Genomic DNA, 27678 nt, shown 5'->3' with positions numbered 1-27678 from the left:
TGCCTGCACACGCACACAGGCACAAACACATGTACACACCTATACACATGCACATGCGCACAGATATGTACACACATGCTCATGTAGACACACACATACACACACAGGTACACACACACTCAGCATGATCCTATACAGCCTCGGAATGGAAGGAAACCTGCCATTTTCAAAACAGGCACAAGCTTGAATGACATGGTGTTTAGTGAAATAAGCCAGAAATAGGAGGACAATCATCCCATGTGTCCTTGTACATGTGATGTGACAAATTCACACTCAAATGCAAGAGTGCAGGGTGGCGGCCATGGCTGGGGGCGGCAGGCGAGAGGCTGGTCCGAGGGGCAGGGCTGCCGTTGTTGGAATGAGTCCTGGGCTGGGGCGCCCGGGGACCAGTCAGCACCACGTGCGGTGTGTCCCACGCTGGAGGAGAGGCCCTCGCCGTGCTCCACCCCACGGCACGCCTGGCAGACGCTGCGGGTCCAAGGCAGGCTTTGCACGAGCACAGCTGTGCAGCTGGACGCCCAGAGGGGCGGGTGCTGCCGAGGCAGCTCAGGGCGTCCCTGGCTCAGACGCCACGTGCGCTGTGTCCAAGCTCAGTGCTGACCACAGCCAGCAGACGACGGCTATTGTCCATAAATAATAACATCAGTGACGGTGACATCAGAAAGCACAGAGGCGGAGGTTCACAGAAGCCATGTCGGACGGGAGTCTGTATCAGTTTTATTTGTCAATTGGGCCTCAGGAAGCTGGAAGGATTTCTTGAAAATGTCAAAGGCATCCGCATAAATGATGAGAGCTGTCACACAGTGCTGCTGCAGAGGAGGTCACCCATGGCAACTGTGCTTCCTCTCCCCCTGCCTGGGTGACCTGCTGTTCCCCAGTGACACACTGTGACATCCATGGGCTGGATTCTCTCCTCTGTCCCCGGGTGTGGACGGCTCCCTTCCGGATCCTCCCAGGCCAGGGCGCATCTCAGAACCCACCTCCTCCCACCGCCCTGCTCCTGTGGGCCAGGCCGCACCCCTCGGTGGCTCAGGGAAGCACTCTGCCAAGTCCCCGCCCCTCTCCCCCACTGACAGCATCCGCTGGACCTTCCCGCAATTCCCCAGAGAACCCCCCACGCCCCTGCCTGGCCCGCCTCCTCAGCTCCTCAGGAGGCCGCAGTGGCCCCTTCCCTTTGCTGAGCAGGACCCGCTCTGGCCCATGCTGACCAGGGCAGCCCAGGGGTCCTGCTAGAGTCAAGGTGTCCCGGGCCCTGCTGTCCTCACAGGCCCTGGGTCCTGGCCTCGGCCTGCAGGGCACCTCCCGCCCCCTCTGCTCCAGTCACGTCACAGAGCACAGGGGCGGCCTCTGCCTCCCTGTCCCCCGTCCTGCGTCCCTTCCTCAGAACACTGGCCTGCTTCCTCACCCACACCTCCCCACAGGCCTCGGCAGCAGAGCCGGGTCCCGGCCACCAGCTCCTCTCCCTGCATGGCCTCCCACAAACACGCATCAGAACCAATGTGCCCACCTTACTAGATCTTTCTTTGTTTCTGTTGCTGCACCTCTAGAAGGACAGCTGCTGGTGGCAGGTTGGGATGCCAGTGTGCTCAGCCTCCACGGAAACCCTGGGGCAGGTGGATCTCAACCTCAGTTACCCAGGCCCATGAGCAGTGTGAACGCTACCCCACAAAACCTCACAGGAACCACACACACACACACACACACACACACACACACACACACATACACACAAACACGTACACACACACACGTACACACACGTACACACACATACACACACATACACACACACACGTACACACACATACACACACAGAAACATACACACATACACACACACCCACTCACATACACACACACGAACCAGACTCTAGATGCAGCTGAAGGATGACCAGGACTTGCAAGGCAGGAAGGGGTGGGAGGTGGGTGTCAGGAGCAGGGTCTGCACCTGTGAAGTCCCAGGTCCCAGCAGCCTCGCCCAGGGGGTGAGGTGAGTCTCCAGAGGCAGGGAGAGGATGGCTCTGTCACAGAGTCCCAGGCACGGACATGGGAGGCCCTCTGGTCCAGGCTCTGTCGGTGCCCCTGTCACCGTCCATGGAGGGGACACACAGCTGATCAAGTCATGGAGGACGTAGGCCCAGGCTGGAGGCCAGTGTTGGGGACAGGTGGCAGGAGCTGAGGCAGATCCAGTGAGCAAGGGAGAGGAGGACCAGGATCATCCAGGGTCAGGATGGACAGACAGCAGGGAGGCCAGGCTTAGGAGGAAAGAAAGGCCAGGTGGTGAGGAGGGCACCAGGGGGCAGCAGGGTCGAGGTTGGGAGCCACACCTGGCTGTGCTGTAGAGACGGGGCCCCAGCCAGGAGCCACAGGGACCCCAGCAGGAAGTGGGGGCTTCAGGACAGGGACAGGGTGTCACCCAGGGTCATGGGGAGCTGGCCATCCAGGACCAAGGCAGGGAGGGGTCCCGGGGCTTGGGCATGGTGAGACGCTGGGTCACTGACCTGGATTAACCCATGACAGCGTCTCCACGCTCCACGCCCCTTGCTGGCCTCGCTGGCCTTGCTGGCCTCTTCCTGTGGGACCTTACTCTGAGGGAAGAGACCAGGGCCTTTAGCCAGGCAGCCTGGGAACACTGGGCAGTGGTCCCCTGCCCTGTTCCCTGTCACGGGGCTGGAGGTGACTGAGGAGGCAGAGCAGCCTGGCCTGAGGACCTCCTGATGAGACCCGCATCCCCCGACGTCGGGCCAGAACTGGGGACAGATGGCGATGGCCCAGGGCCCAGGCAGTGCCCTCATCCAGTGCTCTTCATCCCTGGGCAGCACTGACCTGAGCAAGACCAGGCAGAGGCCAAGGAGCACCATCTTGACAGCCAGCACCCCGATGGCCACCAGGACCACCTGGGCCACGGGCCTCGACTTCCCTGCAGAAAAGTGGACGAGGCCAGGATCACCTGCTAAACCCCAACCCCAGACCCCCCAACACAAGAGGCCATGGATGTGGCTCCTCCAGGCTCCCCTTCATCCCCCAGTGGGGGGGCCATCAGCCCTGGCCTCCCCACCCCGTGCCCTGCCTGCCCAGCTGTTGGACAGAGGAAACGGAACCTTCTCATCATCGAAATGAAGTCTCTTGCTCATCGACTGACACCATCAAGAAAGTGAAAGACAACACACACACCTGGAGCACAGAGCTGCCCATCACGGGGTGGGGTCCACAGTTGGGCATGTGCGAAATCCTCCTAGGGCTCAGTGACCAGGACCCAAGCAACCCAGGCTAAGCCGGGCCAGGACTCGAGAGCAGCCCCTCTGAAGAAGACCCACAAACGACCAAGACCTACGCAAAACCGTTCCCATCACCCTTCTTGGCACCTCCGGGCAATCAGAGCTGCAGCGGGCGTCCCCTGCACGCCCAGAGCAGAGCACAGTCCTTGTACAAAGGAAAACACCAGTGTTGGCAAGAGTGTGGGGGATTTGGGAGGCGTGCAGGAGACTGGCGGAGTTCAGAGTGTGCTGAGCTCGGTGGGGCGCGGGGCCACTGCACTTGCTGAGAAACCGCACCCGAGTCCCGCAGCCTTGGTGGTTCCACTCGCAGAGAAGGGCCAAGGAGCCCGGAGACCCGGCTCCAAGGAACCCTTGTGCACCAACCTTCCCGGCAGCCCGGTCACTGAGTGCTCCTGTAAGTCACAGGACGGACCTTAAAATCTCTCTTTGGTGAAAGAGGCCAGATACCAAGGCCGCCAGTGTGATTCCACTTCTGTGCAGCATCCAGAGGGCAAAGCCCCGGAGATGAGCAGGTCGGGGTCGGCCAGAGAAGACGTGCCTCATGGGCGAGGGGTTTCCTCCTCGGGCAAGGAGAGCGTCTGAAACCACACGTGGTTGAGGGCATGCATCACTGCACGTGTGCAAAACCACATTGCTGAGCAAAGTGCGTTGGGCTGGGAGTGAGGCTGTGTGGGTTCTGTCTCAATAGAAACGTATGGATGTCCATTTTAGAGGTACACAGAGATCCGAAATCTCACCAGAGGCTGGCAAAGACCCAAAGGGTGCCTCTAGGTGTGGAGGGTGTCGCTCGGGGCTGAGTAGTTCCTGAACCCTGGGTTCAATCCCCACACCAGAAACACAACCTCTCACAAGGATCTTCCCACCCTGGCTTGCTGGAAATGCTCACACACCCCTTGCTTGTGGGAAGGTGTTTTGTCCACTCTCGGGGGACAAATACCTGGTCATACTTCTCAGATTGAGGAGAACTTATGACCCAGACACGTTTCCTGTTCAGTTACTGAGCTCACTGCCATGAGGAGGGTCAGGACTATCCGTGGCACACTCCTGTCACCTACATGAAATCAGGGCCAGGACTGCAGGTGGCAGAAGGCTCCACAGAGTCAGGTCCTCCTGCCCATACAGTGGGTCACCACCATCACCAGGAACGAGGACCCTGAGTGCTACCGACATCCAGAGAAGTTCTCAAGTGGACCAACCAAGGCTCAGCTCAGCCTGAGTGGACACTGGCCTCTTGTGGGAGGGGCCTGAGCCGGGGACAGACAGCTGGTGGGTTCTGTGAGTGCCCCGTGAGTGTGTCTCCTCCCACAGATGTCAGGTCAGAGCTGTTGGGGAATAAAAAGAGGAGGCTGGGAAGCCCAGTTCTGCTGTGTGAATGTCACTCTGTCCCTGTGCTGGTGAAGGGCAGGTGCTGCAGTCTAGGGAGCTGGGGAGGGTGGGAACAGGAGCTCAAGGCAGCTGTGGACTGGGGGGGGGAGGGGTCACTGGGTTCCCCAACAGGGGACTCTGTCACCAAGTGTGTCCAGGATGAGGGGACCCAGCCCTGCCCTGAGCTGAAGAGGCCCTGCTCCCCCAGCCCCCAGCGAGGCTCCTCCCTGCCGGGCAGGCTCCTGGGCCAGCTCCCTGCCTGAGGGGTCTCTGCAGCATCTGGGACAGGAACACAGGGCTTGTTCCCCTTTTGGGTGGATTTAGGGTGAGATAAACCAGCACTCCCCGCCCTCATCTTGGAAACCACAGACACACAGAGGGACAGGACCTGTGCCCTTCCATGTCCATGACTCCACAGGTCCCTGGGACATGGCCACAAGGTGTCCACAGCCCTGGGACCCAAGTTGTCTTCCCTGGACCCTCACACTCCAAGGGACCCAGATGTCCTGGCCCATCACTCACAGGTGACATTGAGCTGGATGGTTCTCTCTGTGGTCACACCAGCTGCAGGGAACGTCACCCGACAGGTGAGGTTGGTGCCGTGGTCCTGGGGCCGTGGGGTGAGCGTGAGCACCGAGAAGTGGGTGATGCTGGCGCCCAGGGAGGACACAGAGGTCCCCTCCCAGGAGAAGGTGGGGGGCGTCCCCTGCTCACAGGCCCAGGGCACAGAGCAGCTCAGGTTGCTGGGACGGCCAGACTCCAGGGTCCCAGGGAGGAGGATGTCGGGGCTGTGGGTCAGGGCTGGTGAGCAGAGGGGACAGGAGGGTCACGAGGGAGGGCGGGAGGTGCGGCCCTGACAGAAGCTCAGGCTGTGATCCAGCTGCTCCCTGAGTCCCTGTTGCTTGTCCCACCTCCCCCAGGGCAGGGTCCCCCCAGCCCTGCCCCAGCTGGTGACCTTCGGAGGCTGCCCTGGATCTGGAACCTTACCTGTGACGTTCACTGAGACCCGGTTTGCACAGTAATTCCACTTCACATTTCCTTTCTCCATCCGAAAGTAGTACGATCCAGTGTCGCTGTTCCGTGCGTCTCTGATGCTCAGGGAGCAGTCCTCGCTTGTTGGGTTCCCCAGGAGGAGGAAGCGGCCCTGGGTCTCATTCTGCACACTTCGAGCGGGATCATTTGTGGCCACTGGCGAGTCGATGTTTGTATCAGCCCTTTCATGGAACCAGTAGCCAAAGACATTGCCAGGCCCTGAGTTGGGGTAGGAGAAGTTGCAGGGCACCAGCACGCACAGACCCTCCTGCACTGTCACGGACTGCGATACATCCAGCCTATATCCCGGATCCTTAGAACTGCACCCCCGGGGAGTCCGAGGGCCATCACGGTGCGCCCTCCCCGTCCCCTCTCCACAGGCGCACTCGACTGCCCACAGCAGGGACAGCTGCAGCCACAGCATCAGGGAGGCAGAGGGCTCCTGGGCTCCTGGGAATGTGCAGAGCAGAGAGAGCAGGCGGAGGGGAAGCTGGGGAAGGGTGGGGACCTGGGTGACTGACAGAAGAGGAACCTCAGACGCACCCCCTGGAGTCCTTCTCCTCTGTGCTGAGAGGTCGGAAAGCCCACAGCCGGAGACCCCAAGGCCTGTCCAGACAGGAGTGGAGGAGAGAAGAGACCTTGTCCTACCGCCATCTTGGCGCCTCCCTGGGACACTTAGGATGGGACCAGGACCTCCCCCAGGGCAGGGTCACCCTCAGCCCTGTCCCTGCCTTGTGACCTCCCTGAGGCTGCCCTGGATCTGGAGCCTTACCTGTGACGTGCACTGAGACCTGGTCTGCCCAATAATTACACACTAAAGGTCTTGTCTCCATTCAAAAGATGTACAACTCGATGTCGCTTTTCCGTGCGTCTCTGATGCTCAGGGAGCAGTCCTTGCTTGTTGGGTCCCCCAGGAGGAGGAAGCGGCCCTGGGTCTCCTCCTGCACACTCCGAGCGGAGTCATTTGTGGCCACTGGAGAGTTGTAGTATGTATTGGCCCCTTCGTGGTACCAGTAGCCAGAGATGGTTCCAGGTGCAAATTCGGGGTAGGAGAAGCTACAGGGCACCAGCACGCATAGACCCTCCTGCACTGTCACGGACCTGGACGCATCCAGCCTAAATCTTGAATCCTTAGCCTTGCACCTCATTGGAAGTCCCCGGGGAATCCCCGAGTGAAGCTTAGGGACATGAAAGAAAACCCCCAATGGGTCACTCTCACAGGCCCACTTGACTGTCCACAGCAGGGACAGCAGCAGCCACAGCATCAGGGAGGCAGAGGGCTCCTGGGCTCCTGCGAATGTGCAGAGCAGAAAGAGCATGCAGAGGGGAAGCTGGCAGGACCCACGGACCTGGCAGGACTCACGGAAGCTGGGGAGTGGCCAGAGACCTTGGTGACTGACAGAAGAGGAACCTGAGACCCGCTCACTGTGGGAACCTGTCCCTTCTGCATAGCATGGATGGAAACCCCATATCCAGGGCCTAGAGACCCACCCAGAGAGGAACAGAGGGACCAGAGGCCAGGTCTACCCCTTTCTCTGAGACTTCCCTGGATTACCAGGGCCTGGACTGGAAATGCGTGTACTGCCCAACATTCCTTTAGGACTTCAACGATGTCCACCCTGTCTCTTGGGGTCAGACTGGACCTCTGAGGTCCTCTGAGGCACACGAGATAGGAACACCAAGTCTGAGAGTGCTTCTGCCCAGGCTGAGGTGCTGCTGCGTCCCTTATTTTGCACCACAAATCAGTCCCTTCCTGGGCCGGCATGAGGAAGCCACAGTGTTGTCCCAAACTATGTTTCTCAATCTTGCTCAATCACACCCCCCCAGGACCTGGGCCACGTGTGCAGACATTTCATAATATTTGACTGGGGCATGGTGGAGCTCCTGCCACCTAGTGGGTGGAGGCCAGAGATGCAGTAATGTCCTGCCTAGCAGGGAGCCGTCCCCCGTGGGTAGTCCTTGCTGCCAGGTGTGGGCATCTGAGCATAGAAGTGGGCAGGGCCCTGGTGAAATGTGGAGACAGCCACCTCTTGCTCACTCTGCAGTGGGGTCAAAGGCCACTGCCAGCAGCTCCCTCTTTGCCCTCGAGGTGCTCCCCGGGCCAGGGAGTCAGACAAGTTGCTGGGACAAGGAGCATCACAGCTGTGGGACGTGGCCTCACGTGAGACTGGAGGTGGTCTGTCCTCTCAGCAGACTGGAGGATATTCCCAGAGACGGAGCCCTGCCGGGGCAGACACATGGCAATGGCGCAGGGCTGGGGAGGGGCTCTCCTGAGCTCCCCACGTTCTCCCGGCTCACCTGACGCTTCTCCCCAAGGACGTGGTCAGCCGCCTGTAGGTCTTTTCTGATTTCTCACCTCCCAGCACCCTGTCCTGCCACAGGTGGGCAGGCTGTCCCCCCATGGAGCCCACACCTGCGCCTGTTGATAGCTGCTGTGCTGCTAAGAGAGGAATGTCCCCTCACCTGCCAGTTCCTGTGCTGAGGTCCTAACCCTTGAGGTGGTGGTGTTCAGGGGCGGGGCCTCAGGGAGGCCATTAGGTCACAAGAGTGGAGCCTTCCTGAGTGGGATTGGTGCCCTTGCAGTAGAGAGCCACCTCGGCCCTTCCACCTTGAGAGGCCACTGTGAGCTGGTGGACCAAGAGGGGCCTCACCAGACAGACCCCGCTGGTGCACTGCTGTGCCCACTGCCAGGGCAGAGAAGGGTCCCTGCCTCCCTCCATCCTCACAGGGCAACATCTGCCCTGAGCTGGGTGTTGATCGTAGGACGGGGCGAGCCCGGGAAGGTCTTCTCTGTGACAGGTAATCTCAGCGGTCAGCAGGACCGAGCTAGGGGCTGCCCAGATGGCTGGCCCAACAGTATCTGGATGAGTCCTGCTCCTCCTCCCACACAGGCTTCTCCGCTGGGGTTGGGATAATAGCTAGGGTTTGGATACGGTTTCATCACAACCAAAGGTGCATGTGTTGGAAGCTTGTCCCCAGTGTGGTCACACTGGGAGGTGATACGGTCACCGGGCATCACTCTCAGAAGGGATTAATGTAGTTCTCACAGGACCCCAGTTCGTTCTCATAAAAGAAGTTCATTATAAAAAGAGGGACCATGTTGTCCTGTAGCCAGAAGGCCCTCACCAGGGTCAAACAGGTGAGGATACCCAATCCTAGACTTTAAGCCTCCAAAGCTGTGAGCTAAAGAACTCTCTTTCTTTATGAAGTATCCAGTCTCAGGTACTTTGTTACAGCATTAGGAAATGGTCTAATACAGAGACCTTGAGTAGTAGCAAGAAGAGATTCAGAGCAGGTTGGAGGAAGTGGGAGGAGAGAGGCTTCAGGAGGGGACCGAAAGTGCACCATAGTTATAGTTACTCATCTACCCACTCATCTGTGCACATTTCCTGAGGCCTCATTCCTTCATTTATGCATTCCAAAATACCTAATGACAGGAACTGCTTATAGCAAAGGCTTAGTGATCACAATGTCTCAATTGCTTATTAATCTCCTTGAATCACATTAGCTCTTCTATGAAGAAGATGCTATTTATTTTACTAAATGGAGAACTGAGAGTGGTGGATGTTAGAAACTTACCTGTGTCCCCATATACTTAGTATTCACTGGTTTAAACCTTCCTTGCTTGGTAACAGGGTCTTTGCAGTTAAGTGGAAGTCACTAGGGTGGCCGCTAATCCAATACCTCTATTGTCCTTAAAGGAAGAGGGGAGACAGAGAGACTGCAGGGAGACGAGTTGTCTGCAAGCTGCAGGCTGCAAGGATTCCAACAGCCCAGGGAGGCCCGAGCTGAGCGAGGTCTGGGGCAGACTCTCCACCACAGCCACAGAAGGAACCAGGCCTGCCCTCACCTTGACTTCTGACTTCTGGCCTTCGGAGCATGAGAAATCTCGTTTCTGCTATTTTAAGCCACACAGTCTGCAGTGTTTCCTGACGGCAGCCTCGGCCATGCAGACAGCAGAGGCCAAGGCAGGCTGTGGCAGCTCTGGGAATCTTCTAGGAACAAAAAGACAACCTGTCACCAGAAGGACCCTGAGTTTGGGTTTGTGCATATCATGGTTATTTAACCTGTAGCTAAATAGGTTAGGAAAACCGGCTCCGTTATTGTTAGGAATAAAGTCTGTGACTGTTATGGACCATAAACTACATGCGCAGCTGGGCGGCAGCTGGTCAGACTCCTCCAATGCAAGTCCCTCTCTCCATTAAAACAAAGAACTACAACACCCACACACCCTGAGAACCTCAAGGGGACGGCCGGCTCTGCCCAGGAGCACTTCCCAAGCGCATGCGCAAGGCCCTCCGTCCCGTATCAAAGGCCACGCAGCGTATGACTCCACTTCTATTAAAAATCCAGAACAGGCAAATCCACATGGCCTAGGGCCATGGTTACTAGGAGTGGGCGCGGGGCGGGGAGGGGACTGGGGAGTGAGCTCAGGGTTTCTTTCCATGGTGTGAGGTGTTCTTAACTGGACGTTGGCCACAGTGGCCGGGCTGTGGAAATAGTACAAACTACCGAACTGTGCACTTGCAAGGGTGGGTGGCGGGATGCGTGTGAATGGAGCAGAACTAATGCATTTTTCAAAAAACAGACCAGGAGCTCTGTCTGTTTTAGGCAGAACTTTCACACTAACGTCCTAAGAGTTAAGCACCTCTGTCCGCGTCAGTGTGGCTCACGTCAGCAGCCAGATATTACTGATTAAAAATGTATATACGGATGACCAATTGCAATCGGGTTATATTTTCAATTTTCCAAATTAGAAGGGGGAAAAGGTGGGGGGCAAAAGAAAATGATGAGCCACTATTTGCTGGAGATGATGTCTTGGGCTCCAAGGACAACATGACCCAGAGATGAAGATCAGGGAAGTGAAGCCGGTTGGTTGAGCTTGTCCTTAAGCCTGTGAAGGCAGCAAGGCTTTCAAGAGCCATGTCAAGGGGCTGGGGAGGTAGCTCAGTTGGTAGAGTGCTTGACCAGCATGCACAAGGCCCTGGGTTCAATCCCCAGCATCGAAAAGAGAGCCCTGTCATTGCTGTGGAGAAAGCAAAGCAGACACCCACCACCAGCTCAGGTGAGCGGGTCCCCTCACTTGAGGGGAAGGAGGTCTGGTGGTTCAATCAGACCACAGACTTGACTTCTGGTGGGGGGACAGACAGAGCCCCGCTCGACTTCCCACCTCTGCTGCTGCCACCATGAGGTGCTCTTATTTATCCTACTCGAGTGTGTTCTGAGCCAGCCCAGGTGGCTAGCTCTGAAGTCCACAGCATAATCAAAGACCACAAGCTTCTCGAAACTGTCATAACTACATGAAAATGGAAATGTGAAACTGTCCTTAGAGGGAGAAATTTGATAAGTGCTTGTCATAGCTCTGTTAACTAGAGGAGAAAAAGTGGGTTACATTTCCTCGGCCATCGAGCTGTATTGGAAAAAACATGTATACACATGCAAATGAATAGAGACGCACCGAGTAGGCGTGTGGGGGATGCACGCACAGGCGTGGCGTGTGGAAGCCACACACGTGTATGCATACGAAACTTACCTACTTTATTTCTCTACAGATCTGCCTTATATGTATGTTTAGTTCATACATATAGATAAAGTCTACTTATATATGCAGGGTAGAGAGAAAATGTAAGCGGTCACAGGGGCTGGGGGGGCATGGGGCGCGGGTGTACAGAGTGCAGGGTTTCTTTTTGGGATGCCTAGAGGGTTACTAAAATCGGTTGTGGTGATGGTTACTGAAACACTAAATTGCATCTTTTTTTTTCTTTCTTTCTTTCTCTTTTTTAAGTACTAGAGATTGATCCTGGGTGCTTTACCACTGAGTCACATCCCTAGACCTTTTAATTTTTTATTTTGGGACAGGGTCTTGCTAAGTTACCTAGAGCCTCACTAAGTTTCTGAAGCAGGCTTTGAATTTTGATCCTCCTGCCTCAGCCTCCTGAGCTGCTGGATTACAGGCATGTGCCACCACAAATGGCAAATTATATACTTTAACAGGGTGACTTGTGTGACATCTGAAGTAAATCTCGGTAAAGCTGGTACAAAAAAACTCAGATGAACCCTGCATCACAGGTAAAACTCCAATGCCTGATTGTGTTTTCCTAAATACTTATTTGTCTTAATTGGTGCTTTGTAGGGATACATAAAGGCGGAATCCACAGTGGTATGTTCACATATGCATGTAGCTCCTTTTGCCAAATTCATCCCACCTTTCCTCCCCTTTCCCTCCTCCCCACCCCTCAGCCTCCTCCTTCTGCTCCACTGATCCTCCCTCTATCACTTATTTTTCACTTACTTTATTCCACCTTTAAAAAATAAGAAATAAAATATCCCTACAGTTTCCATTATTTAAAAAAAAAACAACTTTGCTTCTGTTATAAATTCATCCCACTCTTGGGGGGAATGTTAAATGCTGATCAGCTCTTGCAGGCTGTGCGCTTCAGGTGCGAGGACTTGGAGCGTTCTCACCGTAAAGACACGGTGAAGGTGTGAGGAGCTGAGTTTGGCCTGACCTGCACACAACGCAGCGTTTTGTGGGTACTGAAATAGCGCATGGTACCCCATTGGTATCTTCAATTCTTATGTTTTAGGTAGCAGTTTAAAATACATCTAATTTAAGTTAAAATAAAGTAGCCTCGATTCAGAGCTGTTTCAGAACACAGAACCCTGGGAAGCCAGCCGAGAGGTGCCATCCGCCCCGCCCAGTTCCCACATGATGGACATCTTGCTTTGGTACCGTGCATTTGTTACAATGTGTCACAATGAATAAGTCGTTACTGGTATCTTATCAATGAGTCAAGTCCATAGCTTATTTGTGTTTCCCACTGTCCTCCTCCCTGGCCCCACCCAGGACACCATATCGCCTTTAGCCTCCTGCCTGCGCCCCTGGCTGTCCTGGCCTGGGGGGTCCTGGGCAGCAGCCAGCAGGTATCTGTAGACGCTCCTCTGCTGGAACTACCTGGTGCTTTCCTCGTGTTTAGACTACAGCTATGGATTTGGGGTAAGAATCGAGCTATCGGTTTTATTCTGTTGAAAATATAGTTCAATCTTGCATCTGGGGTCTTAGTAAATATAAACGAAAATTAAAAGGATGGATTTGGAGCATTGGCCAGGTCTCTGAGAGGAGTTCGGGTAAAGGCTTTTCACCGTGGGTCCTAGATCAGCGTTCAAGTTCATCGTTAGTCAGAAGAATGAGTAACGAGTCACAATTCTACAACCTGTTAGAGGCACACTTACATCCATCACAGAGATATGCCCCTTCCATCCTAAATATGATTATCTGTTGTATTTATCACTTATTTGTATTTAATAATGATGGCTAATCATGAAAATATATTTGCATTCCATTCTGCTAATATTTTCCATTTGGACTTTAAAACTTTTCTATGGGTTTAATTTGGGGGGGACAATGTGATGAAAATTAATTCAATTTTTATTTCACTTTCCAACTTATAGATTCTGCACTGTATGAATATATAGCCAAGATCATGGATAAAGCTGAACTCATCAAGTGTCCACTGAAAGATAAAGAAACATTCAAGCTTAAAAATTAGGTGTCCTCCGGGACTCTGGAGCTGTTGGGATGCTTAGAATAGATATGACATCTTCATGTCTATTCACAGATTATTGGAAATCTGTGTTCAAAGAAAATTAACCCAGTATTTGAAATAAAAAGCACGTACACACACTTGGACATACACAAGTCACACACAGGCTAAGCCCAGTGATAATGCCCAAGGGAGGGAAGACAGTTCCAGAATCCTGAACACGCAGGTGTTTTCTTTTAGGCATAAGCAAGTCATCCTAAGAGTCTCATTTCAATTCTGTTCAGAGACAATTCTCAGAAAAAGAGTCAAATTGCTATGAACAAGGAGTAAGATTTGCTCTGAAATGTTTCTTGTAGGAGAGAGGAGAGCTGGGACTACATCTGAAAACAAAATTCCTGATGGCAAGGAGCAGAAATGCAATCTTGATTCATTTCCATACAGTGTGCAAAATCCATTACTGTCTTTTTTCCTCCTGGCCTGTTCTGAGGTTATTTGAATGGCTCCAAGGAAGGTTGAAGCTCAAAAGGATGTAGACAGGGATTGTGGTGAGTCATGGGGACTTCCGGCATATAGAGCATGAGTCAGCCAAACCTGGGTAAGTGTGAGTTTCTTTCTAGTAATATTGAAAATGTGACACACAGAAAAATAGCTCCAAGTAGGTAAGAAAGAACGCACGAGCACACATACCAGACCCCTTCCTCCCTGGACAGAGGCCATTAGAGGTCTCTAGGAGGACCAACCCCACTGAACAGATGGAGATGGGTTGACTAGGGACATGTCACCGTCATGTGTCAGGACGGCCGTTCTACGAGCTTCAGCAGCCCTTGGACATTTACTGTTCTAGATCTTCATCCTCCAGGGCTTCACGTCTGATATCACAGCCTCTCTCGCAATGTGTGCCTCAGACCACATCCAGGAATCACCACAATGGAATTAATGTTCACACAAGAAAGTCACGGTTTTCACTATTTTGAATGAAAAAAAAAAATGCATTGAGTCTCTTGCCTGGAAAATCTGAGGGGTAGACTTGGCTCTGCATGGACTGGATTCCAGGGTTTTGATAAAAGAATGGCCCATCTCTCTCGTTGGCTTTCATCGCTGCAGTTTGTTCTTGTTGCTCTGGTTGTTCATTTTATTCTGCCTGGTTTCAGTTCCCAGGTTTATAAAGGTAGGAGCTGTGGTGCCCACTTTACAGATGAGGACATGGAGGCCCAGGAAGATCAGGCAGTTTTCCATCTGTCGTGGAATCCCCCTTACACTGTGCACCCAATGCAGCCTCCCCTGCCCTGGTGAGGGCACCCCCTGCTGCCCACCCAGACTTACGGGGATCACAGCACCCCTCTCTGCCTCCCTGGATCCGTCCCTCTTTGTCCACCAAATGCTTTCTGCTTCCTGGCTCTGACCCTGCCCACCACAGATTCTTACCTCAAGATTTACAGTCGCACTAAAGAGGAAAGAGAGTTACAGGATACAGTTCTTATTATTAATGGTATCACTGGTGATGTTCTTATTATCGTACCACCCACCTTGTCTTCTCTGAAAGCTGGGTAGGGGCTCCTCACTCTCCCATCTCTACACAGTTCTAACTGCAGGAATAGTTCCTCCCAGGAGGATAGACAAGATCAAGGATGCTGTTTCACATAACTCCATGGCTTCCCCTGGTGCTGTGATGTTTTGGGGTGAGGGGCTTCCCCAGTGGGGTCAGAGGTTTATCAGAACCCCACCTGTCTGCTGCTGCCCAAAGATCTCAAGTTAACATCCCCTTGGTTTCCAGGAGCAATTAGCAGGGGGAGCTGTGCTGTGTTAGCATCCAGTCTGGCTGTACTGGGTAGCACTTTGCCCTGGGAGGGACTGGGACATTTTGCTGCTTTGATAAATAAGAAGGAACAAAACTAGATTCCAGAAAGAGGCTAAAGGTTACTTGGGGCTTCTCACCACGTTCCCACCTGCCCCTGGGTGGTCACTGGTTGCCACCACTCCTGCCTAAATGGACAGGGTTTCAGATGAGACACTTCAAGGATCCAAGATGGGGTGGGCCACGTTCAGCTCCGGGGCCCACCCGAGGGAATGAGAATGGGCTTCTGAAGGTGGAGGCATCTTTTTAAACTGCGGATTGAATGAGGGGTGCTTGACCACGGAGTCACATCCCCAGCCCCTTTTTATTTTTTCTATTTTGAGTCGGGGTCTCACTGAGTTGCTTAGGGTCTTGCTAAGTTTCTGAGGCTGGCCTTGAAGACTCACAAGTCGCTGGGATTACAGGCAGGTGCCTCCGCACCTAGCAGTGGAGGTATCTTCTAAGTGTCCTGAGAGCAGGGTCCCCAAGAAAAGCTCATGCATGAAATACTCAGTGTCATGCCATGAGTTCAGGGATAAAGCCAGTTCTTCCATCTTGTCCCCAAGCAAGTGTCCTCAGCCATGCACAGTCTGGCTACAAGGGAGAGACACTTTTCTGCAATGATTTGACACAAAACTCTCTCTTAAAGGGATGTCCCACGATGGGTTCTTCCCCAACATCCATCCCCACTCTTCCTTAGTAACAAGGACCTTAGATGCATGGGAGCCCAGAAAAAAGGGGGAGGGGAGGCTTTACATTCTACATTCACCAGCTTCCCCTGGAGTTAGGGGTGGCCCCAGTTTGGCTAATGAGGTACAGACAGAAGTGTCCTGAGCCACCTCAGCAAGTGCCCTTCACTCAGGGAGTCTTCCCACCCTCCTTCTTCCTGCTGTCAGGTATGTGGACATGTTGGATGGGGGAGGGGGCAGGAGAATCCTAGAGGGAGCCTGGGTCCCTCATGACACGAAGCTGTCGAACTCACCCGGACTTCATGCTACCCGCCCTCTATAGGAGAGGGACACCGACCTGTGCTCTTTAAGCCATTTCATTCTTTTTTTAAATATTTTTTTTAGTTGTAGATGGATACAATACCTTTATTTGATGTGTTCATTTTTTTGTAGTGTTGAGGCGGGAACCCAGTGCCTCACACGTGCACTGTGGTAGAAGCAGGGATGCCCAAGAGGTCGCTAGGTGATGGGAGCTTCCTGGCTGTGTGGTGACCCAGGGAACCACCACCACCCTGGGGTCCCGTGGCCGGGAACGTCACGCGGAATAAACCTGCATGGAGTTCAGCCTGGGTGTCCCAGGGCCCTGGGGAAGGATGTCCAGACCCCCGGGGAAGCACACTGTGGAGGGAAAGAGCAGCCAGGCAGAAAGCGAGCTGGCAATAGGAAGCGAGCACAGCCCGGTGAAGGAACACCAGATCAGAGGGAAGCAGGCTAAAACACTTCCTGTCTGGTCTTTATGGTGCTTGTCTGTGTTTCCTGGTTTTCCCAGCAGCGAGCCTGTGTTATAAATATTATATACATAAATATAAAAATAAGATAGTCAAGAAATAAGCCAAAGGCAACATGAAGCCATAAAGATAAGGACTACTCCCGGGGCCCCTCCTGCTCCACTCCCGCCCTGCCGGGCAGAGTCCACCCTGGGGAGGACAAGCACCGAGAAGAGAGGACAGGACAGAGCACATCTGGGGAGACGCAGGTTGGCGAGAGGAGAGGAGGCTGCAGGCTCTGGGAGGACCCTCCTTCTGGGGACCCCGGGCAGCTCATGGACCTTTCCGGACCCAGGCTGGGCCCCTGGAGGCGCCTCTTCCTTGTGGGTGAGCTGGAGCAGACCTATTTTCCAGGACCCAGGGAAGGTCAGCTGGGGAGTCTGGCTAGGAAGGAGCCAGAAACATCCCCATCCAGGGCACAGCCCTAGCCCCCAGGACGGGTGGGAGAGGGGAGGGAAGGACCCTCACAGGACTTTCTTGGGCTCACACACCTGGACCCGCCTCACCATAGACACAGACCCACACAGGCCACAGGACGAATGTGCAGGCACACTCTGCCCCTGGGGACACATGCAGCTCTCAATCCATCCACCAAGAGCCGTGGACCTGGACCACCAGCCGCCTGTAACTACCCCTCCCTGGACCCCGTCTGCCTGGTCCCTGCTCTGCCTCTCAGGCTGGATCCCTTCCCAACCCAGGACCCTCTGGGCCCCCGTGTGCACAACTAGCATCCCTCACTGGCAGCCGTGGTACTGTCCCTGAACAAATCCAGTGCCCCTGCCCCCAGGCCTGGAGCCAGGGTCTCAGGCACCTTTGGCTCCTCCCACAGCCAAGGCGGGCTACACAGAGCAGAGGACACCCACTGTGTCCTGGGTGGTAACAGGTCCCACCCCCATTCACCACCCACTCCAGATTTGGACGTGTGTAGAGCGCCTCAGAGCAAGTTACCACCCAGACAGCCCCTGCCCAGCACTGCCCGGTTCCGCTCCGGGTGCTGCGGACTCCGTGGAGCAAGGCAGTCCAGGCCCTGCCCTCCCTGGAGCTCTGGGTCCAAGGTTGATATACACCTGTCATCAGGCCCTGATAACCCAGGGCCCTGGGCTGGGATGAGGGAAGTCTAGGAGGCTGGGGGAAGCTGGGGGAGGCTGGCGGGAGCTCCTGATCCAGGCTGGGGGGAGGAGACATCAGAGCCGAGGAGAGAGGGTGCAGCGGGGGAGCAGGGAGTTGTGTTGGGAAGGGAGCAGCGTGTGCCAAGCTGGAGTTAGGAGAGCTCCTTGTGTGACCAAGAGCAGGGAAGCCATGTCTTCTGAAAACTAAATACATGGATGAATGAAGGAGTGGGGAGGGGAGGGGCAAGCGTGGCCCAAAAGGAGGCAGGGAGAGGCGAGTCCTCACCAGCTCCTGCTGAGACTGTCCCATGAGTGGGCTGAGTCAGAACTTCACCATGGGAAGGCTGGGGAACCAGAGAAGGTGACTGAGCAGAAGGCAGCAGGGTCAGGACTTGGGTTTCATTAAGACCCACGTGACTGTGCTGTGAGGATGGATGGGAGCTGAGTGACAAAGGGGAGGGTGGGCTAGGAGGTGATAAAGGAAATAACAGACCAGAGGGTGGAGAGGAAGGGTCCGGCCAGGGCGTCACTCGGGAGCTGGACTCCCTAGATGGCTCAGCGCTCCTCTTTCCTCTTCTGTCTGTGGCAGCCGGCCTGCTGGCCTGTGGGATCAGCCAGGCCTCTGGTCAGCTCTTCATCAGCCCGGACTCACTCATAGGCATCGAGGGATACAGGAATCTCCTGACCCTGGAGAATGTGCCCGAGGATGTTCAGGAATACAGCTGGTACCGGGGTGTGGAGGACAGCGCAGAAACCATGATCATCAGCTACAGGCCCCCCGATTCCCAGCTCCCTGGGCCCTTGTACAGCGACCTGGTGACGGTGAACTCGAGAGGCTACCTGGCCTTCCGGAGGTGTACACTAAACGACACGGGGAACTACACGGTTCGGGTGGACACTGGCAACGGGACCCAAAGAGCCACCGGCTGGCTGCAGATTCTAGGTGAATGGCAGGTCACCCCTAGCCCACCCAGAGGGGAGCTGGACCCGAAGGCTCTGGGAGGGGACTCCTTGGAGACCATGCAGTCTGGGTCTCTCCAGACAGCAAGGGGGAGCCCTGGCGATGGCCGCCTAGCTTCTCCTGCAGACAAGGCCGCTCGCCATCCTGGTGGCTCTGGGTTCATTAAAGTGTGAATTTTCTGCTGCTGCTTGGCACACAGCCGCAGGCCAGCTGCAGAAAGCAACCCCTACCTTATCAGGTCCAGGTGTGGCTTAGCTGCATTTCCTGTTCTGAGTTTCCCAAGGATTCTGGCCAGGGCTAATCTTAGGTAGAGGCTTCATAGGAGGGAGAATCGACCCCCAGGCTCCTGCAGGCTGATGACTGCTGTTTCCTGTGGCTGTTTGACAGAGGCCCCGGGGTCCTGGAAGCCACTGTGATTACCCACCATGTGGCTCTATCCATGGGCCTTTCTCATGGTAGCTTCAGGGTCAGTTGAATCTCTCTCTAGTTTGCTAAGATGGAACCTTATACAACAGAAGGCAGCGATGGGAGGGCCACCCCCCACCCACCTACAGGTGAGACACAGCCATCGGTCCCTCCCATGCTTCAGGGGTGGATATCCTACAAGGCTTAACCCAGGAGCCGTCAGACAGCTCCTGGGGGCTCCCCGGGGCCAGGGGATGAGAATGTCAATGTTGAAGTCAGGAAACCCTCTGTTGGCTTCTGACTAGGTGTATGCTGCGTGGCCTCGGGCCAGGTGCCTTCTCTCTGTGGTCTTCAGTCTCCTCTGTAGCCGGGGTGGGGGTGGGGGGGTGGGGGGGGACACACCTACCCTTGTGTTCTACTGCAGGTTGGAGGGAGCATTTGTAAAGTGAACTAGATCCAGAGAACGGGAGCCCTTATGGGGCATCCAGATGCCATGGCTCCTCAGAAGAGGGTTCCCCGTTTGGGATTCAGAAACCACTAGCCCTGGTGGTTCTGCCGAGAGCTCACCATATTGCAGCAGACGAGCCACAGGGCCCAGGCAAGGGTCCGCCTTGGCAGCCTGGTTGCCCACTGCCTGCTTCTCCGACCCTCTCAGCTCACAGCACTTGGCTTCTCTTCCACACAACCTGAAACCACCCTGGAGGAGCAGAGCTTGGGGAGGCAGACCCCACACCTAACCTCTCCTCCTGCTTCACCCAGAGCTGGGGGACCCCCCGAGCCTCTCGGCCAACGCCAGCTCCCTGGTGGAGAACTTGGATTCCGTGGCTGCCGAATGCCACACCAACGCCTCCAACATCAAGTGGTACCGGAACACCATACCCACCTCGAGCAGTAACCGCATACGGATATCTCCAGACGGCAGGACCCTGGTCATCCTCAGGGTCAGCCGCCATGACAGGACTCTTCAGTGCGCCATAGAGAGCTTCCCAGAGATTCTTCAGAAAAGTAACACCGTCTCTCTGACTGTGGCCTGTGAGTGGTCTGGGGTGGTGGGTGAGAGGCCAGGGCAAGGCCTTCCTGGGATGAGGCCACAAGGCGGGCAGGACAGGAGAGCGGGCACACCGTGGGCCATTCTGCACCTGCTTGGTCCAGGTTCGAATCCCAGCTCCGGCTTTTTAGCTCTGGGGATCCAGAACTGTCCCCCTGCCCCACTCAGCACCAGGCTGTGCTGGATTTTAAAAAGGAACCCTTGTCTCCATGTCTGACATTAGAAATGGGCCGTGGGAGTTTATTGAGGTCTGGCTTTTGTGTGCAGAGGGGACTGCTTACAAGCAAGCATATCTTAAATTGGTAAATTTAAGTTGATGCAGTCGATTCAGGTTTCAAGGTCCGACTTTCCCTGGAGCGTTCCACTTCTGCTCATTCCTCTCTCTGCTCTCTTTGAAACTTACTCAAACATCTCCTTTGACTTCAGTTGAACCGAGTACAGGCCTCCAACAGGAAGCTTGATTCAAAAACCTAGTGACTGGGGGTGGAGCACCTGCCCAGCGCCTGAGGCTCTGTGTTCCATCCCCAGTACTGAAAAAAACCTCATCGTGCATCTCAAGCATCCTTTTCCCTTTATGGAAAACTTCAACTGCCCACCAAGGCAAGTTCAGAATCCCCACCACCTCACATTCTCAAACAGCTCTTGTCAATCAAACACCTGGGACTTGTAAATATGCCACACAGGATTCATGACTATATTCCATGAACTACAGAGCTTTTCACATTTTTCAACTTAAAAAAATACATAATCATCATCATCATCACACATCTGGACTGGGGCTACAGCTCAGTGGTAGAGCGCTTGCCTAGCATGTGTGGGGCACTGGATTTAATCCTCAGCACCACATAAAATAAAGGTACTGTGTCCATCTACAACTGAAAAAAACAATCACATGTCTAAAATTACACTCACACCTCAAACTGGAACCACTCTGGTCCCTTGTATTTCCTAAGGCGCAGGTCATGGCACCATTTGAGGAAGTTAAAGTCACGAGACAGACAAATTCTTACCTCTGTGTGGCCCCTACGGGTCACATAGAACCAAGACCAGGACACGGAGCTACACAGGGCGATTGCTCCCGAGCCCCAAGACGTGCCTGATGCTCTGTGTCCACGGGGCACTCAAACCCCGATTGGTCTCCTCTGAGGCCCATTCTCATCTGTAACCTGGAACGGACCACCTGAGTTGTGGGTATTCAACAAGCATGTGCAGGCGTCCAGGGATCGGCACACGCCCTGGCCCACGGCACACCAACGTGCGTGCTCTCGCCTGAGGACGTCTCACCGGGACGTGAGGGGCGGCCATAGGGCTGATGGTGGCAGATGCTGTCACTGCTCCTGATGTTGCTGCCACGGCTCCCCTGCCTGGCACGGGGGCGGGGGGGGGGGGGCCCGGGCCAGCTTGTGGGGCAGAGTAGGGGCACCTCCAAGCTGGGGGCGGGCTCCATGGGAGCCTGACCCCTCCACAGGGGTCGGAAGCTGCAGGTCTCCTGCCCTGTCGTTGCAGATGGGCCTGACTACCTGCAGCTGTACACCAACCTCGACATCCTCAACGGCGCCCTGACAGCTGGGATCGGCTCCAGGGTGGAGCTGGAGTGTTCCTGCTATTCCAACCCAGATGCCAAGTACCACTGGCTCCACAACGGCTCCCTGCTGAGCTCAGAGGCAAAGATGAACTTCTCCATCGTGGCCTGGGAGCAGATGGGCAATTACCGATGCATCGCAGAGAACCCGGTGGCCCAGCTGACCTTGTACAGGGACACCAGGATTCAGCCTCCCCGTGAGTGCGGCAGCCCCCTCCCAGGCTCACCCCCTCCGGGTCTTCTCCCCTCCCTGGCTTTTCCCAGGCAGTGCCACACCACGCTCACGGCTTCTGGGCGGAGTCCTCCCTGCCTCAGTCTAGGTCCGAGGCTGCCTCCTCTGATTGCTCCAGACTCCTCACATCAGAGCCAGGGGGACCCTGGGGGACAATGGTAGCTGACAGTTACTGAGCACCTGCCAAGTGCTGGCTACCATTCTACCTGTGTGACTGTCATGGAATCAGGAACTTGAGTTTGAAAACAGGGAAGGCAGCTTTCCAGCATCCACACATCCAGTGTTCTGTGTCAAGGAGAGAGACTGACATGCCCAGAGAGCCGAGGAATAGGCCAGTAAAGAGTAGGGAGTCTGGGGTCTCATGACCCAGGTTCAAATCCTGGCCCAGCCCTGGCCATCTGCAGGAAGGACAGCCTCACAATCCCCAGACTCAGTTTCCCCATCGGCAGTGTCAGAACAACCAGCGTCCCTTTACAACAATGATATTGCAAGAAAGGGCCAGGAGCAGTCAGCCTGGCTTGTCCCAGAGCCAGCTGCCAGCAGGGGCAGGACACACAGTGGGGCTGGGGAGCTGGGGGGTCACTCAGTCACTCGGCCTGCTTGCTCTGCTCCTGGGATGTGCCAGGCACCACACTTGCTGCTCCAGAGGCTGGGAGCTCTTTGCTTGTCATTTGTCCCCAGTGCTTAACATGGTGTCAGGCACACAGTTGGTGACCAGTGGACATTCATACAATGAATCGGTGACTTCGAGTCACTCTCTATCCCCTGCCGAGGGTTCATTCCTCTCTGGAACACTACGGCTGCCAGCAATGATACTGGACATCTCTGCTTCCTCGCTGGAGGGCAGGACATCTGCTTTGTGCACTGGTGGCTGCCTACGGCCTGGTGCCCAGGACAGTGCTCTGCACACGGGGCGGGGGGGGGGAGCGGAGCGGGTGACTGAGGAGTGGGTGGTGGTCCTGACCCCCACGTGTTCTCTCCCCAGGACCCTCGCCTGCTTCTCCTCCTCGCACTGATGCCTACATCTCAGGCTCCTTGGTGGTATTTCTCATTGTGGTGACAGTCCTGGGCTGCGGCTGCCTCTGTGGGATCCTGGTCTACTGCCTGGTCAAACTCCACTTCAGCAGGTGCCCATCGCTCTGGCAGGGGCAGAGCTGGCTGGGGCTGGGACTCAAGGGCCAGCTCTGGCTGCAGATGGAAAGGCAGGGCTGTAGAGGGAGAGAAGCCAGGAGCTGGAGCAGACGGACAGGCCCCAGGGCCAGAAGCTGTGGGAGATGGTGGGTAGTGAGAGCCCGGCCGATTCCAAACAGCTGCCAGGACCTCCCTCCCCTCCGGCCCAGTTTCTCCGAGTTGAAGATGTGGGTCTTGATCTCTGCCTAGGGGGCAGGGGTGACAATGAGAGGGTGCACGTCAGGCCTCCAGCACTTGTCTGGACCCAGGAGTCACGTGTTGCCAAGCAAGTGGGGAGACAGGTGCCAGAGGTCGACTGTGCAGGAAGAGGTTGGGCAGTGTGTTCAAGCCCCCGCTCTGCACTGGCTGGCCAGGAGGTCCTGGGCAGGTCACTTCTCCCAGAGCTTCCCCAGTCCCTCCTGGAGGAGGCCAAGAGTCATGCCTGCCCTGCAGGATGACGTGGGGATCCAAGACTTGCACTGGGGGACGGGGAACAGCAGGTCCTGAGAAGACAGTGGGCCAGTTCCTCAACGTCAGCACCGCCGTCCCTGGGGGACAGAAAATTCTTCAAGGTGGGGGTAAAGTGGTCCTGTAGGGGGTTGAGCAGCAACCCTGGCCTCTGCCTTCTTGATGCCAGTAATAGAAACTACCCCCACCCCAGTTGAGACAACTAAAACTCTCTCCGGGCACTATGAGGTTCATGTGGAGGTCAAGAGCACCCCAGTTGAGAATCACTGGAGTGGATGTTAAAAATGGCAGTGATCCTGGTGATGTTGCTAATGATGGTGATGGCAAGGCTGGTGACAATGGGGGTGACAGTGGTGACACTGGCGATTTGGTGATGCTGTGGTGTAACAGTGACAATGAGATCCTGGTGACAGTGCTAATAATGCTGACAACGGTGGTTGCCTTAGCCCTCCTTCTGCTACTGTAACAAAACACCTGAGATAGTCAACTGGTGAAGACGAAGGTTTACGCTGGATCATGTGTCCAAGATGTCAGTCCATGATTAGCTGGTCCCTTTGCTCTTGGACCTGTGGCAAGGAAGCATGCCATAGCAGGGAGCATGTGGTAGAGCAAGCCAGTCACCCCACGGCAACCAGAAAGCGGAGGGGGGGGGGCCAGGTCCCACAACCCACGGCGTGAGGACCAGGCCTGGGACACTTGGGCCTTTGAGGGACATTCCAGATCAAAACCACTGCAGTGGTTCTGGCAATGATGATGGTGACAGTGGTGATGACGATGATGCTGGTGATGATGGTGATGCTGGTGAAGATGGTGACAGTGATGATGCTGGTGATGCTGGCGACAGTGGTGAAGATGGTGGTGACAGTGGTGACAATCGTGACAGTGGTGACAATGGTGACAGTGGTGAAGATGGTGACAGTGGTGATGATGGTGACAGTGGTGATGATAGTGACAGTAGTGAAGATGGTGACAGTAGTGATGATGGTGACAGTGGTGATGATAGTGACAGTGGTGAAGATGGTGAAAGTGGTGATGATAGTGACAGCGGTGAAGATGGTGGTGATGGTGACAGTGGTGAAGATGGTGACAGTGGTGAAGATGGTGACAGTGGTGATGCTGGTGATGATGGTGACAGTGGTGAAGATGGTGACAGTGGTGATGATAGTGACAGCGGTGAAGATGGTGGTGATGGTGACAGTGGTGACAATGGTGACAGTGGTGACAATGATGCTGGTCTGGTGAAGATGGTGACGATGGTGGCAATGATGCTGGTCATGATGGTGATAATGGTGATGATGACATTTGTGACAGTGGTGACGATGTGGTGGTGACTGTCATGGTGACATTCGTGATCCTGGTAGCACCCTGGTGTTGGCGGGGGAACGCTGCTCATAGCTGTGCCATGCACGATGGCTTGGTCGGCCTGCAAGCTCTGAGCTCGAACTGATGCTGGCCCAGGGTCCAGCGAGGCCCGCAGGTCGCACCACAGTGGACACGGAGAAGCTCGCTCTTGGGGAGGCTTCCAGAGCCAAGGACTCCTGACTCCTCCTGCTGAGCTCGGACGGGAGAAGCAGATAGACCTACTTTGAGGTCCTAGTCCAGGAAAGGGGAGCCCGTCCACTGCCCAGGTTGCCAGGGCCGAGGGATAGGTTGGGGACGCGCCAAAGAAAGTGCCTGGCGGCGCGGGAGACGGGATTCACTGGGGAGAGCGGAGGAGAGTCAGTGGCGTCGGGCCGAGCGCTGCCCCCCACCCTCACGCATCTCGGGTAAGCTGAGCCCCCTCCCGCACAGCACTGTCCAGGACAGCCAGCTGGACGCGTGACAGTGCCCTCTGCTCTGCCCCCACCCCCACTCGGTGGTTTCCGTGTTAGGCTGCACAAGCAGTAACGTGGCCTCCATCAGCTTGCTGAGCTTGCTGCGTGAGCAGCGCCCGAGGAGCACCTGGCCTGGTGTACGTGCAAGAAAGCAGCTTTCCCCAGGTGACACTGACAAGCCATGGTTCCCAGGGCGCGCAAGAGAAAGCCAGCGTCCTTCCAGGTGACATGGATCCGGACTTCCCCACCCAGGCTTGTCTTCTCTGCTCCCTCCGGTTGCTGAGGTGTGGGGGCATCAGGGACATGAGGTTTAGGTCTGGTTCAGCCCTTGTGGCCTGGGGCCAGTCCAGTCTCAGTTCAGTCTCCAAAAGACTCGCACACAGACCTCGGTATCCAACACACCAAAACTCCTCACTGAACAAAACTTTAACCTTAAAATTCAAATTAAATTAAAACCTAACTGAAATGGAAAACTTGAGATCAAAATTATTTGAAAGATCATCTAATTCAAAGGTTATACATTTTAAAAGATTTTAGTATTGCTTCATTTAATATTAATTTATACTACCTTAAAGGGAGGGACTTTAGACTTGAATTGAAAATATGGGAGACACTAGCCATATGTGGCCATTTAAATTGAAAAATGACTTAAAATTAAATGAGCAAAAAATTCAGTTCCTCAGTCACAGTCAGTCAAGTGCTCGCAGCCTCGCGGAGCCCGTGCCTACCACACTGGACGTGCAGGTATAGGCCTTTTGCATTGTTGTACAAAGTTCTTTTGGACAGTTGCTCTAGGCCAATTACATGAAATGTTTCAAAGAGTAAAAAAAAATGTTTTTAATCAATAAAAAGCATAAAGGGACAACCACAAATTATCCCTCCCCCTGCCACACCTTGAGAAAGTATGTTGCATGGGAAAACAGAGGCCCCAGTGCAGACAAAGCTTCAGCCCCAACATGGTGAAGAGAGGCAGCTTGGGAAGAGACAGAGTGTGCGGGGCACCGGAGGAAGAGCAGGCAAAGGCAGGCCAGGAGCCTGGGGGTCAAGGGTAGAAAGGCGGGGTTGCCTGTCCATCCACAAGGCTGATCTCAGAAGACACAAGGTCTTGGAGCGTTCAGCGGAGCAGGGTTGGGGACCCACCTGAAGCCAGACGCCTACTAGGAACAGGCCGCTACCAAACTCACAGGTGCTGGAATCTGCAGTGAAGCAGGGAACCCACACGGCCGGGGGTCCAAGTCCCCAGTCCCTCCTCTATAAAAACATTATTAAAACTCTGTTTTTGGTATAAAGATGCATACAGTCCAGGGTGGATTATGTTCATTTTTCTTCTGATATTAAGAGAACCAGATATTAAAAAGGAAAGTCTGGGAATGCTGAGGGTTCTTGGTGTAGAGGGTAAGACCCCAGAGCCCTCCCTTCCAGCTCCTAGGGTCCCTTGAGACGGGGCTTGGTGAGAAGCTGGGCTCCTTCATCTCTCAGTCTGCCCAGGACTTACAGACCTGGGACTTGACCTCTTCCTTCATTCTTCCCCCTAGGAGGAATCAGGCTACATGACTGGAGACCTGGAGGACAACCCTGGACCAGCAAGGAGGTGAGCGGACAGCGAGGGAGAAGAGCTGAGTCCCAATTGGGAGCAACTGGACTTTGAAAGGAGCTCAGGGTGTCTCTGGTAGGGACAGTCAGGAACAGAACTTGGAAGATGGAGGTTTCTAGAAGTCTGAAGACCCCATCTAAGACCTGAGAGATGACATTATGGGCAGCATGGCCATTGGCCACTCCACTTGTCAATCATAGCTGACCAATGGGATGCAGGCTGGGGTGGGTCCAGCTCTGAGCTCTGCACTCTAGTCTGTCACCTCCTCTCCATCTGCTTTGGTGATTCTAAAGCCATAGAATCATCAGAGATGCTGAAGAAAGCCCCAGCTCAGCATTGCTGAAGACGGGAAAGGAAACAACCAGTCAATGCCCGGAGACTGACATTTGCTTAAACGGGCGCTACTCCTGTTGAGCTAATCTGTCATCCTTAGAGACCACAAACGCTGAATTCTGAGTTAGAAACCTATAACGTGAAGCTGCACTTGATAGGATCACAGTTAGAAAATGTCCAGATTGATCGACCACGACGGGTGTGCGCAGCATGAGCAGGTCTCCACCACGGTCCTCTGAGAGCATACAGGCAAAAAGCTGTGGGACAGTTAGGCATCCACAATGCTACCTCTGTTTTCATTTCTTTGTTTAAACTTTACTGTATGTCAAATGTTTTCCTCCTCAAAAAGTGCATAAGCTCTTTTTACAATCAGAAAAAAAAGAGACAATGAAGTTGAAACAGGTAATGACTCTT

General features: G+C 54.8%; 2 protein-coding genes across 7 annotated transcripts; one reads left to right on the top strand and one right to left on the bottom strand.

Annotated features, from left to right (window-relative positions):
- Window positions 1–1413: 1413 nt before the first annotated feature.
- On the bottom strand, window positions 1414–6252 carry LOC306648796 (sialic acid-binding Ig-like lectin 9). Of its 6 annotated transcripts, none has more exons than XM_079119149.1 (5): window positions 5631–6252; window positions 5166–5250; window positions 2827–2920; window positions 2502–2588; window positions 1414–2175 (listed from the first exon to the last, which is right to left on the bottom strand). In XM_079119149.1, the coding sequence occupies exons 1-5, from the start codon at window positions 6097–6099 to the stop codon at window positions 2116–2118; spliced, it is 795 nt and encodes a 264-aa protein (XP_078975275.1). In that variant the 5' UTR covers window positions 6100–6252; the 3' UTR covers window positions 1414–2115. The 6 variants fall into 6 exon arrangements, with proteins under 6 accessions (XP_078975275.1, XP_078975276.1, XP_078975277.1 ...); XM_079119150.1 differs by having other exon boundaries at window positions 1414–2255; window positions 5631–6249; XM_079119151.1 differs by lacking the exon at window positions 2502–2588 and having other exon boundaries at window positions 1414–2255; window positions 5631–6241.
- A 10571-nt stretch (window positions 6253–16823) lies between these two features.
- CEACAM18 (CEA cell adhesion molecule 18) lies at window positions 16824–27051 on the top strand (the record flags this gene model as incomplete). The annotated part of the gene is made up of 6 exons (XM_079118714.1): window positions 16824–16914; window positions 18247–18600; window positions 19783–20055; window positions 21578–21850; window positions 22871–23012; window positions 26873–27051. The coding sequence occupies 6 exons, from the start codon at window positions 16824–16826 to the stop codon at window positions 26889–26891; spliced, it is 1152 nt and encodes a 383-aa protein (XP_078974840.1). The 3' UTR covers window positions 26892–27051.
- Window positions 27052–27678: the final 627 nt, after the last annotated feature.

The sequence above is a fragment of the Sciurus vulgaris genome (genome assembly GCF_902686455.1).
Source record: "Sciurus vulgaris genome assembly, chromosome: 17".
Lineage (NCBI taxonomy): Eukaryota > Metazoa > Chordata > Mammalia > Rodentia > Sciuridae > Sciurus > Sciurus vulgaris.
The sequence above is the reverse complement of the archived record's forward strand: the minus strand, read 5'-3'. Positions and strand labels throughout refer to the sequence as shown.